The 17,263-nt window shown below is 36.2% G+C and overlaps 1 protein-coding gene across 1 annotated transcript; it reads right to left on the bottom strand.

The window, feature by feature from the left end:
* Window positions 1-7,339: 7,339 nt before the first annotated feature.
* On the bottom strand, window positions 7,340-8,026 carry LOC133093432 (developmental pluripotency-associated protein 4-like). Its single transcript, XM_061193268.1, has one exon. The coding sequence runs from the start codon at window positions 8,024-8,026 to the stop codon at window positions 7,340-7,342; it is 687 nt and encodes a 228-aa protein (XP_061049251.1).
* Between the last annotated feature and the right edge of the window lie 9,237 nt (window positions 8,027-17,263).

Raw genomic sequence — 17,263 nt, 5'->3', positions numbered from 1 at the left:
CAAGAACAGAAGAGAGAACCATAATTTCCATTCACTCCACAAGTGAAAAAAAGGATGAGAATGAGAAAGGTGAAGTGATTTATGTAAGGTCATGCTAGGAATCACTGGTTGAGCAATATTCCTACAATTATATCACACAATTTCTAGTTCTAACAGTTTAAATGGCCATGCTCTTCTGGGAGAGATTTATGAAGACATCTTTCTCCCTATAGCAAGAGCTGGGAAACTTACAGAATGTCAAGATCCTATATCTGTCTAAAAGGTTAAAGTTAGAGATAAAAAAAAGACAACTTGTGGCCTAAACAGAATAGTTGTAGGAAGACTTTTTGCCATAATTTTACCTGAGGTATCTGGATCTTTTAAAGCCACATTTTGAGGTAATGCATCTCAAATGTCAGTGTGATGTGATCAAAGTGTTAGGTTGGCTTTGCTGTCTTTGAATCGCCTTGCTTTATCAAAGGATGAATAACAACTTCCAGCATAGAGAAAGACAGGCAATTTGATTGCAGGAAGAAAAATATCTCTTTTGAAAGGGTAGACAACTATTAACAACTTAAAAATATATAAAATAAATATCATAATGTACTTGAAATGATTAAGCTATGAGGGGTTAACTATTGAATTAAAATGTGTCAGCTTTTGGCATTTTGGAAGAAAGCCGAAGGCAGCATCCAAAATGTTTTCCTTAGTTATGAATAAAAGTATCAGGATATATGGCAACTGTGATCAAAGGAATTCAGACAAATTGAAGTGAGGTGAGATGTGAATTACATCAGCTCAGCAGGACGAGTGTCAGATTTATTGAACTCAGCAAGGACAGCGTGTGAGACATCACCTTCTGAGTTGAGAGAGACAGGCAAACCGGTCCCGGTCTCTAAAAACAAACAGTTGGGAAAACATCATAAATATTTTGATTTTTGAAAGTTTTATTTTATTTTGGGACAGTGTGTATTAATTACTTATGTGTTTTTATCCCTCTCAAAAAGAAGTACTATATTTGAAAGGAATATTAATTGTAACCTCCAGCATTACTTTCTTTAGAAATAAAATAGAGGCTTCTTCCCTAATTTCTTTCTTTTCGTTTCTCCTTCCTGGTTAGTACTTCTAAAGCACAAATAATTAAAATTGATAATTTAAAACAGTTAGATATTTGTAAATCATATGGGGGGGTTGTAATTGGATCTAATCAGCAAGGAGTTTAGGGGGACTGAGGAAATTTAATATGCTACATTTTCTTGAAATTATGTTAAGTACCTTCTGAGGCTTCAATGCTGGAGAGGACATGGCTGACACCGAGCCCAGATTAGCAGACCACTCACTGTATATCTTCACTGCAGATATTTGGTTTTGCTGGTGGTTAGGTTGATAGATAAGCAGGCAGAGATGTGGGTAATTAAAAACATGTTATCTCAATCATCCTTAATCTAGTCAAAGCAAAGAGATATAAAAAGGGTCTTATATCTTGTCCTTCAACTCCTACCAATGTTTAAACTTTTTTTCATGCAATATTCAAAGGTTGTATCTGCACATCTTTACATTGTGTTTTGAGGCAAAATTAAGCTAAATTTCAAAAATGCTGAGTAAACTATAGGAGAGTACGATATTTTAGATAGAGTATCTATATTGCACCAGATCTTACAAACCCCACTCTTTTTTTTTTTTTTTTTTTTGACCTTTTAGAAAGCATGTCTGAATGCAAGGGAATGAGTCTGATATTATTTAAAGAAATGACCTTAAATCATCTCTAATTACAAAATATGAAAGTAATTCACATATTTTGATACCTTAAGTATTCATTTTAACAAACTACATCTAATAGGCTTCGTATTGTGTTGTAGTTGCCTGAGTTCACTCAAATATTTGAAAATTTCAGGTAATGAGAATATATCTTTGTTTCTCAGACTGTGAAACAAATATTAAAAATCAGTCTCTTCGGACAGGGGGAAAAGAGGATATAATTCCAAGTTTTAAAAATTAAAATTAAATTTCTTTCTTGAAATTATTAATATCTTGGATATAGGGAAAAATTACTTAATCTGAGATTCTGAAATAAGTGACCAGGTGTTCTTTTATGACATTTTTGGAAAAAGTCCACTGAAGAGTTCCTGAGGTTACTCTTCCATTTTGTGTTGGTAAGTATTAAACGCACTTACCAACACAAAATGGTGTTGTGGTGGAAGATTACAGTTGTTTATTAGAAATTATTAATGTTTTTATTTTGTTCCCAGCTCTGTTGTGGTATGCTTAATAAACAAAAATTGCTCATATTTAATGTATACATTTTGATGAGTTTGGACATTCAACTTCACCCATGATAGCATCACCACAATCAAGGTAATAATATACCCATCACTTCCAAAAGATTTGTTTCTTGACTTTCTCTTGATTTATCTTTGTGGTAAGAACACTTACCATGATATCTATTCTTTTAACAAGTTTTTAAGTGCACAACACTCTATTGTTAATTATAGACACTATGTTATACAGCAGATCTCTAAAACTTGAGTTCTATTCCTTGACCTTGACACACATGTCCCTTTGATGACAACCTACTGAAACTTGAGGTTCATTTGGATTTTTTCACGAATCCGCTATCTCCACTTCTACATATTTCTTCTTGAATATCTGAATTCCCATAGCTTCCTGTCCTAGGGTACCTTAGCATACTCTTACTTTTACTATATACTATATAGTATATGTCTTATAATAAAGGCCTTGAGGCCTTGCACTAATTGTTCACTCATCCTGGAATATTTTCTTCAGTTCTTTCTGGTTGCCTCTTTCTTGTCATCCAAGTCTTAACTTAAATTCTTCCACAGCCAAGAGATCTTCTCTGACCATACAAGGTAAAGTCACCTCCCAGTCACTGGCTGTTCTATCATCGTGTTTTACTCCCTAGCACTACTTAGTGTATGTCTCCCTCATTAAAATGTACACTCCCTGTCTGCTGACACCTTGCCTACATCATGCACTACTGTATTCACAGCCCTTTAGAATGGTGACTGGAGACAACAGATGCTCAATAAACCTGTAATGACCGAATTAATCCTTTTGTCTCCATGGATTTTTCCATTTTGTTGGACAATGTATTAACCTGAGAATATGGTTACCTCTGTTTCATCTTCTTATCTTCTGATATCTGATACATGGTCTTGCACCCAGGAAAGGGTCAGGTTTTTTTTATTAATAGAATTGTATTAATGTGGCTGGAAAACTGGTAGATAATTGGAACCGTTACTCTTACTCTGTTCGCAAAAAGTAGTTTCTGTTGTAACATCATTTCGTTTTCTGAGCACTTGGTTAAATGAAAAATAAAGAAAGGAAGAACACAATTGTAGTATGCTAGCTTAAAGAAATCCGTATCAAGGCAAACCAATTGTATTCCCAAAGGAAACTTGATTTAATTTCTTTCTAAAAAATTGTCCGTATCTACATATTCAACTGCAATTTAGCAAATGGTGTGATTATTTAAATAAAAGATATTTAAAACCAGAGTTCTTGTAAAAAAATCTAAAAATATAATTACACACTTTTTAATATAACTAGGGGCTTTTCTGTATAGGCGTGCTCTGGTTCACTAGTAATATTGCTACTAATAATTTTAAAGTGTCAAATTGTACATAATGCTTTAATTGACATAAGCTATTCAGAAACACAACACTGTGACTTAAATGAAGTAGATAAAAGCAGATTTCTAAAATGTTTAGTTCATTTTTATATGAATTGGGGAGTAAATCAAGACAATGTATTATTCTTGCAACATAAATTGGATTGAATTAGCAATAGACTTGCTACCTTGAAATGAAATTTACTACCAAATTAGTATTAGTTACAATGTGGGGACCAGGAGGGACTCTAGAAGTCATTCAAATGAGGTTAGTTGGACGTCCAGACTCAAGCCTCTACTTCTTAGTCTAAGGCTTACTCCAAAATGTAGCCTGCTAACTCTCATTTTTATCTTAAAGGGCACCAAGTGACAAACTTCTGAAACAAGTAGCCAGCAGTGTTAGAAGCTAGTAGGTTTTGGCTTATCAAATTTTAAAGTATCCTTTATATTCAAAAAGGATGGGCAACTTTTAATATTACATTTCAATTAAATGAATAATATTAAAATCATACTTACCTCTGCAAAAATCTTTCCTTGATTATTTGGGAGGCACTTGTAGATTTAACACCGCTTTCTTTATGAAATTTAGTAAGATTTGTATTGTGTATGCTGAATGACATTCTGGTTACTAGAATGCAAATTAGCAAAGAAGGATGTAAGTGTACTGCTTTAGTGTGCATATTAGTTAGGATTATTTCAGTCTCAAATGGCAGGAACTTAACTCAAATTAGCTTATACAAAAAAAAAAAAAAGCTCACTGGCTGGGAAGAATAGGGTAGTTTAGAAGCTAAAAGGAAAAGCTATAGAAAAACAAAGCATCTAGGACAGGAATTATGCACTCCTCTTTGCTTATTTTTCCTTAACTTCATTCTGCAAAAGGTTTCATTCTTCATATTTTAAATAAGACATACCCCCTGGCAGCTCTCATATTATTTCCTCTCAGTTAAGCAACCCATAAAAGGAGGTGGGGACTCCTTTACTCTAGGTTCTATCAATATTAAAGAAGATCTTGAATTGGCACAGCTTGGGGCACTTGGCCACAGTGGGAGATAGGGGAATCTTGCATCAGGATTATACGATTGACATCTTCACAAGAACCACATGCAACTTGGGAAGTGTGATTTCCCCAGAGAAAGGATGCTAAATTTTAAAAGGATGTTCAATTAAAAAGAAATTTTCCCCCTAGAGTATTTTTGATAACGGTATCTGCCAAGATAATCTCTCATGAGTTAGTCATTTCAGAGATAGCATATATCAAATTCCAGTACTGGCCTTATGTATGCAAGTTTTCAAAGACTGAAATATTGTAAAAACTAATATTGATGAAGGTGCAGTAAGATAGGCCCTCATATAACTCTGGTGGTAGTGTAAACTGGAAAAACCTTTTGTAAAGCAATTTGATGCGTTAAGAAACTTAAAAGTATTTCACACTCTTGAATCCAGTAATTCCATTTCTAAAAGTGAATTCTAATAAAATAATCACAATGCGGATACATTTTTATGTGCAACATTTGTAATAATTCTGAAATAAAATAAATGTTGAGAAAAGTTGATTTACTTAAATATAAATATATGATGGGCTAATATGTAGATTACATGATACCCTCATCAGATGATTTTGCTAATATGTTATGTTTGCAAGGTTGAAGGGAAACAAATGCCCTTATAAACTGTTGGTAAGAATGTAAATTGATGCAAACTCATAGAGAGGAAATTATAAATTTTATAATCATGAAAATGTATATCAAAATTAAAAATGCAAATATAGCTTAGCAAATTTATTTCTAGGAATTTATCCCATTGATAGTCCTGTACATACCCAAAGAACATTCACTGCAATAGAAACGTTTGTTCGCAATAGAAAATATATGCAGTAAGTTAAATGTCCACCAATAAGGGACATATTTTAAAAATGCAGCACTTAAAAAGAAATGATTGGGGCTTCCCTGGGGGTGCAGTGGTTAAGAATTTGCCTGCCAATGCCGGAGACACAGTTTCGAGCCCTGGTCTGGGAAGATCCCACATGCTGCAGAGCAACTAAGCCCGTGCACCACAACTACTGAGCCCACATGCCACAACTACTGAAGCCCGCACGCCACAACTACTGAAGCCTGTGAGCCTAGAGCCCGTGATCCGCAACAAGAGAGGCCACCGCAATGAGAAGCCCGCGCACAGCAATGAAGAGTAGCCCCTGCTCATCGCAACTAGAGAAAACCCGCGCGCAGCAACGAAGACCCAACGCAGCCAAAAATAAATAAATAAATTTATTTTTAAAAAAGAAGAAATGATCTATATCTCTTTTTTTTGAAGGGTGGTTGATTTACAATGTTGTGTTCATTTCTGCTGTACAGCAAAGTGATTCAGTTATGCATATATATACATTCATTTTAATATTCTTTTCTGTTATGATTTATCATAGGATATTGACTATAGTTCTCTGTGCTATACAGTAGGACCTTGTTTATAGAATGATCTATATTGTTATCCGCAAAATATATTCTATAAAAAAAGCAAGACATCAAACGCTGTCTATAGTAGACTCTCATTTATCTAATATTTTATGAATATGCTTGCATGAAATAGATACAGTTGTGTGGTAGACATGACTAGTATTCACTTATATCCAGTTCTCTTTTCCTTCTTGGACATACAGAAGATTATACTTTCCGAACTTCTTGCATTTACCTAGAGCCACGAAACTAGTTCTGGCAAATAAAATGTGACTGGGAGTGACTTTTGAGCTGACAAAAATGAAAAGCCCTTTTAAAACTCACCAGTCTCTCCCTCTGTATTCAAGCAAGGGTCTTGTGTTGAAAACGTGAAGCCACTAGATAAAAGCAGTTTGGGTGGCTGACACATATAAAATATCTGCCTGAGGGTCACCAGGACTGGCAAGAAGTTTGTAGGAACAAAAAATAAGTGCTTACTGTGTTAAACTATTATGGATTTTGGGTTTTCTTTTTTTTTTTTTTAATTTTAAAATAAAAGCTTTAATTTCAAAATTTTCTAGTTGCCTTTTTACTAGAAGCACTGTAATTCATCATTCAATGTAGGACACTTAAAAAAATTATATGTAATTTACATATAAGTAAAATACAGACATCTTAAGTTCATAGCTCTGTGAATATTTCCATATGGGTGCATATGGGTGCATCTAAGTAACTGCCACCCTAAACAAGGTAAGCTTACTTAATTATGCTGAGACAAGAGGCATAATCAGAACTGATTGCTTCCTTGTGAAAAGATCCTTTGGGGTAAGAATATTATCAGTGATATAGTGTATGACATCAGGAAACACATTGCTGCCCTTACCATTCCTGGTGATGATAAGTTTGAATGCTTGGTTAAGGGGTACATAACCAAATTTGAACTTTGGCCTATAAGCCCCATCTTGCCCAATGTAGAAATTTACTTGAGGCACTTTCAAGTACATTAATTCCATTCAGCGAATTGGCATTTTTAAAATGTCCCCATCTCCTTTCTCTTCTGCTCCCTTAGGGCTGGGAATCTTTGGAGAGATAGCCACTTCCACTTTTGTCAGCTCACAGGCTTTTTTCACGCAACCCTGTAAGCAGGCTGTGCACCCTGTAAGCGGGAAGCATGGGGGGTGCGGAGCGGAGTTCAGCTGTCCAATGGCACCGTGGAGTTGATTTGTAGTCACTTCTCTATCATTAATTATAATCGTAGCTGTACCCTTTTTACTGGTATTGTGATCTCACTGCAGGCTTTTCATTAATACTTTATTCCTGTGTACACACTCAGGGCACAGCATATTGTCCTCCAGGTGTGGAGGTGTGGAAAATTGCTGGCAGGTAACAAGAAGAGTGCAGACAACCTCCTTCGTTTATCAGGCACCCAAGCCTGTCCAGTATGAAATTGTAAATGAACCCAGCCTTCTGTGTCAGCAGGGAGACCCCTCCCATGAACCACGCTCCACCAGACCCCACAGGTCTCTTGTGATTGCACCAACTCCATCTTCACGGCCCTGGCTGTCATTCTGCTCCAAGAGGCAAACACAGCTTCCGGGTCAGGGGCAGAAGTTGATACAACTTCCTGAAGAGCAGGAGCTCCTTCAGGGGCAGGTGCTCCCTCCTCAGGAGGAGCAGCCCCTTCCAAAGACATCTGTTTATCAGAACATTCCAGAAGTAGTTCCCCCTTGTCCAACTTTGATTTTCTTCTCGATGGAGATAGGATTCTGGCCTCCTCGGCTGTGGCAGGAATGTTTTTTTGATGAAGGTAGGCATGTTCACAGAGTCCTTTATATCCGTCTAGTTTCAGGCCTTTGGTGCTTAGTTTTAACTGCTGGCACCAAGCGCACACAACGTCCTTGTGAATCAGATTGACAGGTGGCAGTATACAAGGTAAAGGAAGAATCGGCATTGTCTTCTGAGGTTTCACACTGTCACAACATTGTGGCATTTTTTGTGGACAGCAAGCTCTGTTTTTTGTTTTTTTTTTTAACAATCACCTTTTTAAAAAATAATTAATTAATTAATTAATTTATGGCTGTGTTGGGTCTTCGTTTCTGTGCGAGGGCTTTCTCCAGTTGTGGCAAGCGGGGGCCACTCTTCATCGCGGTGCGCGGGCCTCTCACTATCGCGGCCTCTCTTGTTGCGGAGCACAGGCTCCAGACACGCAGGTTCTGCAATTGTGGCTCACGGGCCCAGCTGCTCCGCGGCATGTGGGATCTTCCCAGACCAGGGCTCGAACCCGTGTCCCCTGCAATGGCAGGCAGATTCTCAACCACTGCGCCACCAGGGAAGCACCCTGTTATTTTTTATAGATCTTTTTCTTTTGGTCCCCTTTGCTGAGTTTTCTAGTATATCTGGTTTACTAGAAGCCACCTGTCCCTCTTCAGCATCTACTGATGTAAGTTGGAATTTGCAACTCATATATTCTTCCTCTGCCTTCTTTGTGGAGTTGCACTCCTTGTTGTCTGCACTCTCCATGCTCAGAAATTTCAAGGTTGATAAAACGGAGACTCTCCTTACTTCTTGATTTCGGGTTCTCTTTATCACAGAAAAAATGTAGTCTATTCTAATTACCATAAGCAGTTCATTCGGGAAGCCAAATGTATTTAAAATTGGCTTACTGTTGTAACATATAGACTGCAGATTGTATAATGACTCAAATGCAACAGAAGTAAATTTTTTTTCACTTATCAATTCATGGAGATTCTGCACTAACTGTCATGATGGAGGTCGCCATCTCTTACTTCATCTAGTCATTCAGGAACTCAAGGTGATCATGTTTGTTGTCTCTTTTCCCTGTGGCTTCCAAAGTTTTCTTGGATATTAAAATTCAGCTGAAAGAAGGGCAAAGATCACAGAGAATGGCATGTGGGAGTTTTTTATGGGAAGGCCTGGAGGTGACACAATACACTTTTACTTATTGGCTAGGAACTTATCACAAGGCCATACCTAACTGCCAGTGAGATTAGAAATGTAGTGATTTGGCTGTGTGCCCAGGAAAAGAGGAAATTAATTTTGTTGAACACAATTTTTCTGCCAGGGATGGAGGGACTTACTTTTTATTATATATTCAGTGATTACGCTTTGAACTTAAAAGAATGGGCATATTTTACTTTTGGGTCAAAATAATCACAAAATGACATGAAAAAATGCTCTTGATGTATTTTTTGCTTTAATTTTGTGAGTTTTTTTTTGTTATTTTTAAAGTTAAATGCATGCCCTTTATAGAAAATGTAGAAAGTAAGATAAAAATAAGTAAGCAGAATAAGTTATCCAGTAACGACCATGATCCCACCATAACGATCTTATGAGGGTAAATGAAATTACAATCCTTATTTTATAATTGAAAATGGTAACCCCCAGGGACTGTAATAAACTTGTCATATTTAGGAAGTGGTAGAGCTTAGAGGAAAGAAGAACCAGGGAAGCTTTCACAGAGGAGGATGTAAGGATAGAAATGGAATTATTAATAAAGAAACACATTTTACAAGTTCTTTTAGAATTTTGCTTTTCTAATTACACTGGGAGAAGGAATAAAACTAGAGAAACATGTAAGGCAAGGGAAATAATGCAATCAGTTTTACATATTTTATGTTTGAAGTACAAATTAAATATCTACGTGTAACTGTCCAATAGGCGGTATGAACCTGGGTACTAGAAAGAAGACTGGTCAGGATATTGAGATTTATGTGTCACAATGACAGAGGTTCGAGGCACTAGTATTAAAGGTCATAGATAGAGTTAAGAAGAGTCAGAATCCTGAGATACAACACAATTTACAAGTTAGATGTTTTTTGGATTGTTGAAGGCTAGAATTGGTTTTTATTTCTTTTCTTGATGCTTTGGTCTGTTTCCCTGAAGAGCTCCCACTGGAACAGTTAGAGTTGGATGCAGCATGAGAGGCTGGCCAAGATTCTAAGTGGTGAAAGTGGCCTGATATTAAAAACATCCAGGTGTTCAGTCCTACTGAGCCCCAAGGTTGTTTGTTATTCTTAACCATTGTGAACATCTGTTCCTATAAGTATCAAAAGACAGAGAACTTGGAGAACTTATTTTCCTTCTGGCTCTGTTACTAATTAGCTGTATGAGTTAGGAGACATTACTTTTCCACCCAGGGTTCTGATTTCCTCATATCAAAAATGAGGAGACTAGACTAAATAATCTTTAATTACCTTCCAGCTCTACAACCCAAAATCTATGATGAGTCATAATTATTCTAAACTTCCTAAACTTGATACTCTCTTCTGCTTTTATAGAAATTATTACTTTTCATTCTAGATATGTAGATGCAACCTTATGTAGATAAGGTTATCTACATCAATGTCTCATCACTCCTATTAGACCATAGCCACCATAGGTTAGAAAAGCAACAATTATCTCTGTGTCTTCCTTGGTATCTAGTACAGAATCTTGCACAATATAAATTCAAACAAGGAACAAATACACATTTTTAAACTGAAAACTTGGTGTGGTGTGCAGATTTTTCTGATAATAACATGCTAAAGTTTGAATCCATGATCCTGAAAAGCATATTCTAGAATCATTGGACTTAAAGCATGATGCTTCCTGGACAATTGTAGAATAAGGTTTGAATAGCCCCACAGTATTTCTCATGCCTACAATACTAATGTATAAAAAATTCTCTGAAAGATATACCTCAAGTATCTATAACTTGGAGAATTTTCCCGATTGCATATTGTTCTTAGGGTGGCAATGTTCACTTATATTCACTCCTTCGAACCTTGGCCCTACACTGCTTTGACAGCTTGTCAGCAGTAAATCTAATCAAGGAGGGTTTTCCCTTTGGAAAATGTCACACAGCTTGTGTCGCTAGTGAGGAAGAAAGGAAAATATAGCAAACTTACTGCATCCAATTAACAAAGACGTGTAGGTTGCCTTGTGCAGCTGGGCAAGTGGCAATGGAGGAAGTTAATTTTATGGTCTGTGAAAGCCTCTCATTTGTGGTGACAAACTCAGGAACTCAAAAGAATACTATAAACTCTCTCCAAACCATTTCCAATTTCTTTGCTTTGATAATTGTAGCAATGAAAAAAAAAATCTCTTTCCTTGTGTAAGTAGGAATGGTTCAGTATTTGTATCAACACATTAGACATTACTCCATAATTCATAATTTGTCAGCATGGACCTTAATAGAATATTTAGGTTTATATCTTCCTCTTTGACATTTAGACCTGTTGTATGGTGTTACACAAAAGGTATTAAACCTTTAGTTGTAAAAATGTTGGAATAAGTATAAAATCTAATACTTCTAGGCTGTGAATGCAAGTTAGTTCACTGTATAGTGGCTCAGTTTTCTCATACATAAATGATTTTAATAGCCTAATATTTTTATTGTCATAAGATCATTTTGAGGATCTCCATATAACCATTTGTGAAGTTGTAAAATCCAAAATGTCATATCAATATAGGTGTATATATGGTTTTGCCATATTACTATTGTCAGTGAAATATTGATTCCAATTAGTTGCAATCACTTATAAAATAGAATCTTACATATTTACTGTGGTTAATGAGCCATTTTCACACAGATGTGTACTTAGAATTTCGCCATACTTTATGATCAGGCATTATTTTTACCCATTTTACTGATAAGAAAAGTGAGATGCAAAAGTCTTCAGAGACTTTTCTCAATAATACTAATCAAGTCTCAAGATTCTGTGGTACTTTAATCCAAATCTACTATTTTCTGCTTCTACCACGCTATTTTAAATAGGGTCATTGAGGGACACCATCTGTTGAGATGATATTTGGGCAAATCCCTGAATGAAGGGAGGCAGCAAGCCATACCAAGGTGTGGGCAAAGGGCACTCCAGGGTGAAGAAACAGCAAGTGGAAAGTTCCTGAGTCAGGGAAGAATTGTTGTCTTCAAGGAATACCAATAAGTCTAGTCTAGTGTTACTGAAGTCAAATGAATGAAAAAGTAGAAAGAGAGAAAGTCAAAGAAGTAGTCTATGAAATCCATCAGACCAAGTAAATGTTTGAATTATATTCTAAGAGTGGTGAAATGCCATTGACGTCTAAATAGGGAAGCAACATGATCTATCTTATATTTAAAGTAGATCATTCTAGCTCCTGTGTGGAGCATGCCGCCTAAAAGTGAAAGCAGGAACAATACTGGTGGGATAAGAGTAGACTAGAGCTTGGACCAGGATGACAGAAGTTGGGATAATAAAGAATAATCAGATTTGGATGATATTTTTGAGTAATGCCAACAATTACATTTATTTGTTGAAAGTAAGGATTGAGAGAAAGTGTAATAAAAAATGTCTCAGGTTTTTGGCATGAGCAACAGTGCTAATGGTGGGGGAGACTTAGGAAGAAGTGAATTTGGAGGTAGAAAATCTTTGGGCTTTCATATATTAAGTTTGAAGTGCTTAGACAGCCAAGTGAGGAGGTTGAATAGTCATATGGATGTAAGTGTTCTGAGCTCAGATAATAAAAACAACAACAAAGAAAAACTCATATAACCCTTGTTACATGCCATTAACTCATGTAATAGTTGATATTGCTTTGTATAAGAGGTCTGGCTGCAGGGTGTCAGAATACCTGAGAAATCATAGCTTAAGCAAAGAAGCTATCTAATAACCCCATATAACAATATATCTTCAAGGACTTGGTTCCAAGTTGGATTGTTTTTGATGATATCGTGTATCTAGACTTCTACTAATTTCTGTTCTGCCATGCTGAACATGTTGATTTTTTTCTTTAAGCTTATTGTCTGATGGCCACATCAGCTTCAAGAAGTAAGCTTTCACATTTGCATTCAAGGCAGGATGGGCCAAGCCAACCAAGCAGGGGCTTTTCTTTATCAGAGAGGAAATTCATCCCTAAGGGGGCTCTGATCAGACTGATGGATCCTTATTTTTTATTGGACTGATTTTTTATTTTTCCAGAGAATTAATGAAAGAAATTACCTCTTTTCACTTTCCTTTCACTGCTTTTAATCAGGGATTTACAGTTGATGTCTTATGGGAGGCAACTAAGAGGGAAATTATGTATTGGGTTAAAACATAGAGTTGAAAACACTAAACAAAAATGACAATCACAATCTCTTACCATACCCTATGGAACGTATTTGTGGTTAGTGGATACGTGTGTATGGATATGTGATTACATGTGTTTGTGACTATCACTTAGAAATTACTTTTAATGAAATGCCTCAAAACTCTGGAAACAAAATTAGAATAAACCGTACCTTTACCTCAAGATTCATATCACACAACTGATCTTTGCCAACTTCCCTGTTACAGGAGAATATTAACAGCAGAAAAATCTATAGATAACAATTAAATATGAAGGTACCTGCAATTTGTTTTGTAAGAGATGTAAGACACTGGAGATACCAAGATAATTTTTTTCCTCGATATAATCACTATTAGTTGTAATTTGTTTTAACTGCATACTTCTCTTGCTTTCCAAATTAGGCATTTTAAAATTAAAAATTGATTCTGTAAAACTCATCACCATACTGTAAATGTGGCCCTTTTGCCTCAGCTGCTTTTATAACCAGGGAAGCAAATAGCTAAGTTAATGAGGAAGTTTAAGGAGGAGGGAAATTTTCAAAGAAAAGTAATTAGAAGCAGTTCCCTTTGGACGTGTTCCTAATATTTAATACAGGAAACCTTCAGTGATGTTTTAAGATTCACAGAAATTATCATGATATAGGGTAACTCGATATCAGACTTAGCATGGAACTTTTCACATAGTAGACAGAATGTATGTTACTGATTTTTATTACAGTCAGCATGATATATAGCAAATGGATTGATTGGCATTTTAATATTTCTTCTGCTGTTTTTGGCATCCTATTCATGGCTTGATATTCTTGTCTGATAGCCTTGTCACATTCTGAAGTTCAGAGAGGTGAATTAATTGGTTGAGGTCACACATTAGCAGAACAAGAAAAAAACTTCATTTTCTGACCCTGAGGTCAGCATTGAGGTTGGTAAAAGCCAGCTAGTGATGTTTTTCCTGCTCAAGATTTACCTGAATATTAGGTCATTTTGAAGAATGATTTTGAGGATAAAGAGGCTCCAAAAGAGGGGTGCTCATTCTCTTGGCTTGGCATCTTTTTTGAAAATCAATGCATCTGCATGTTTGGGTCTATTTCTGGATACTCTAGTTTGTTCCATTGATCCATATATCTGTCCTTAGGCCAATACTCCATTGTTTTGATTATTATAGTATTATTGTAAGTTTCAAAGTCTGGTAGTGTAGGTCATACAAGTTTGCTTTTCTTTTACATTGCTTTCACTATTCTAGGTCATTTGCATTTCTGTTTTTTTTTTTTTTTTTTGCTGTGCAAAATCAATGCTTTATTTATTTATTTATTTATTTTCTCCCTAAACTTTTTTTTTTTTTTTAAACCTCTTTATTGGAGTATAATTGCTTTACAATGGTGTGTTAGTTTCTGTTCTATAACAAAGTGAATCAGTCATACATATACATATGTTCCCACATCTCCTCCCTCCTGCATCTCCCTCCCTCCCACCCTCCCCATCCCACCCCCCTAGGCAGTCACAAAGCACAGAGCTGATCTCCCTGCGCTATGCAATTGCTTCCCAATAGCTAGCTATTTTACGTTTGGTAGTGTATATATGTCCATGCCACTGTCTCACTTTGTCACATCTTACCCTTCCCCCTCCCCATATCCTCAAGTCCATTCTCTAGTAGGTCTGTGTCTTTATTCCCGTCCTGCCACTAGGTTCTTCATGACCTTATTTTTTTTTTTTGTCCCTTAGATTCCATATATATGTGTTAGCATACTGTATTTGTTTTTCTCTTTCTGACTTACTTCACTCTGTATGACAGACTCTAGGTCCATCCACCTCACTACAAATAACTCCATTTCGTTTCTTTTTATGGCTGAGTAATATTCCATTGTATATATGTGCCACATCTTCTTTATCCATTCATCAGATGATGGACATTTAGGTTGCTTCCATGTCCTGGCTATTGTAAATAGAGCTGCAATGAACATTTTGGTACATGACTCTTTTTGAATTATGGTTTTCTCAGGGTATATGCCCAGTAGTGGGATTGCTGGGTCGTATGGTAGTTCTATTTTTAGTTTTTTAAGGAACCTCCATATTGTTCTCCATAGTGTCTGCATCAATTTACATTCCCACCAACAGTGCAAGAGTGTTCCCTTTTCTCTACACCCTCTCCAGCATTTATTGTTTCTAGATTTTTTGATGATGGCCATTCTGAACAGTGTGAGGTGATACCTCATTGTAGTTTTGATTTGCATTTCTCTAATGATTAATGATGTTGAGCATTCTTTCATGTGTTTGTTGGCAATCTGTATATCTTCTTTGGAGAAATGCCTATTTAGGTCTTCTGCCCATTTTTGGATTGGGTTGTTTGTTTTTTTGTTATTGAGCTGCATGAGCTGCTTGTAGATCTTGGAGATTAATCCTTTGTCAGTTGCTTCATTTGCAAATATTTTCTCCCATTCTGAGGGTTGTCTTTTCGTCTTGTTTATGGTTTCCTTTGCTGTGCAAAAGCTTTTAAGTTACATTAGGTCCCATTTGTTTATTTGTGTTTTTATTTCCATTTCTCTAGGAGCTGGGTCAAAAGGGATCTTGCTGTGATTTATGTCATACAGTGTTCTGCCTATGTTTTCCTCTAAGAGTTTGATAGTGTCTGGCCTTACATTTAGGTCTTTAATCCATTTTGAGTTTATTTTTGTGTATGGTGTTAGGGAGTGTTCTAATTTCATACTTTTACACGTACCTGTCCAATTTTCCCAGCACCACTTATTGAAGAGGCTGTCTTTTCTCCACTGTATATGCTTGCCTCCTTTATCAAAGATAAGGTGACCATATGTGCGTGGGTTTATCTTTGGGCTTTCTATCCTGTTCCATTTATCTATGTTTCTTTTTTTGTGCCAGTACCAAACTGTCTTGATTACTGTAGCTTTGTAATATAGTCTGAAGTCAGGGAGCCTGATTCCTCCAGCTCCATTTTTCGTTCTCAAGATTGCTTTGGCTATTCGGGGTCTTTTGTGTTTCCATACAAATTGTGAAATATTTTGTTCTAGTTCTGTGAAAAATGCCAGTGGTAGTTTGATAGGGATTGCATTGAATCTGTAGATTGCTTTGGGTAGCAGAGTCATTTTCACAATGTTGATTCTTCCAATCCAAGAACATGGTATATCTCTCCATCTATTTGTATCATCTTTAATTTCTTTCATCAGTGTCTTATAATTTTCTGCATACAGGTCTTTTGTCTCCTTAGGTAGGTTTATTCCTAGATATTTTATTCTTTTTGTTGCAATGGTAAATGAGAGTGTTTTCTTAATTTCACTTTCAGATTTTTCATCATTAGTGTATAGGAATGCAAGAGATTTCTGTGCATTAATTTTGTATCCTGCTACTTTACCAAATTCATTGATTAGCTCTAGTAGTTTTCTGGTAGCATCTTTAGGATTCTCTATGTAGTATCATGTCATCTGCAAACAGTGACAGCTTTACTTCTTCTTTTCCGATTTGGATTCCTTTTATTTCTTTTTCTTCTCTGATTGCTGTGGCTAACACTTCCAAAACTATGTTGAATAATAGTGGTGAGAGTGGGCAACCTTGTCTTGTTCCTGATCTTAGTGGAAATGGTTTCAGTTTCTCGCCATTGAGGACAATGTTGGCTGTGGGTTTGTCATATATGTCCTTTATTATGTTGAGGAAAGTTCCCTCTATGCCTACTTTCTGCAGGGCTTTTATCATAAATGGGTGTTGAATTTTGTCGAAAGCTTTCTCTGCATCTATTGAGATGATCATATGGTTTTTCTCCTTCAATTTGTTAATATGGTGTATCGCATTGATTGATTTGCGTATATTGAAGAATCCTTGCATTACTAGGATAAACCCCACTTGATCATGGTGTATGATCCTTTTAATGTGCTGTTGGATTCTGTTTGCTAGTATTTTGTTGAGGATTTTTGCATCTATGTTCATCAGTGATATTGGCCTGTAGTTTTCTTTTTTTGTGACATCTTTGTCTGGTTTTGGTATCAGGGTGATGGTGGCCTCGTAGAATGAGTTGGGGAGTGTTCCTCCCTCTGCAATATTTTGGAAGAGTTTGAGAAGGATAGGTGTTAGCTCTTCTCTAAATGTTTGATAGAATTCGCCTGTGAAGCCATCTGGTCCTGGGCTTTTGTGTGTTGGAA

The sequence above is a fragment of the Eubalaena glacialis genome, chromosome 6, assembly GCF_028564815.1.
Source record: "Eubalaena glacialis isolate mEubGla1 chromosome 6, mEubGla1.1.hap2.+ XY, whole genome shotgun sequence".
NCBI lineage: Eukaryota > Metazoa > Chordata > Mammalia > Artiodactyla > Balaenidae > Eubalaena > Eubalaena glacialis.
This window is presented reverse-complemented; position numbering and strand designations above follow the sequence as displayed.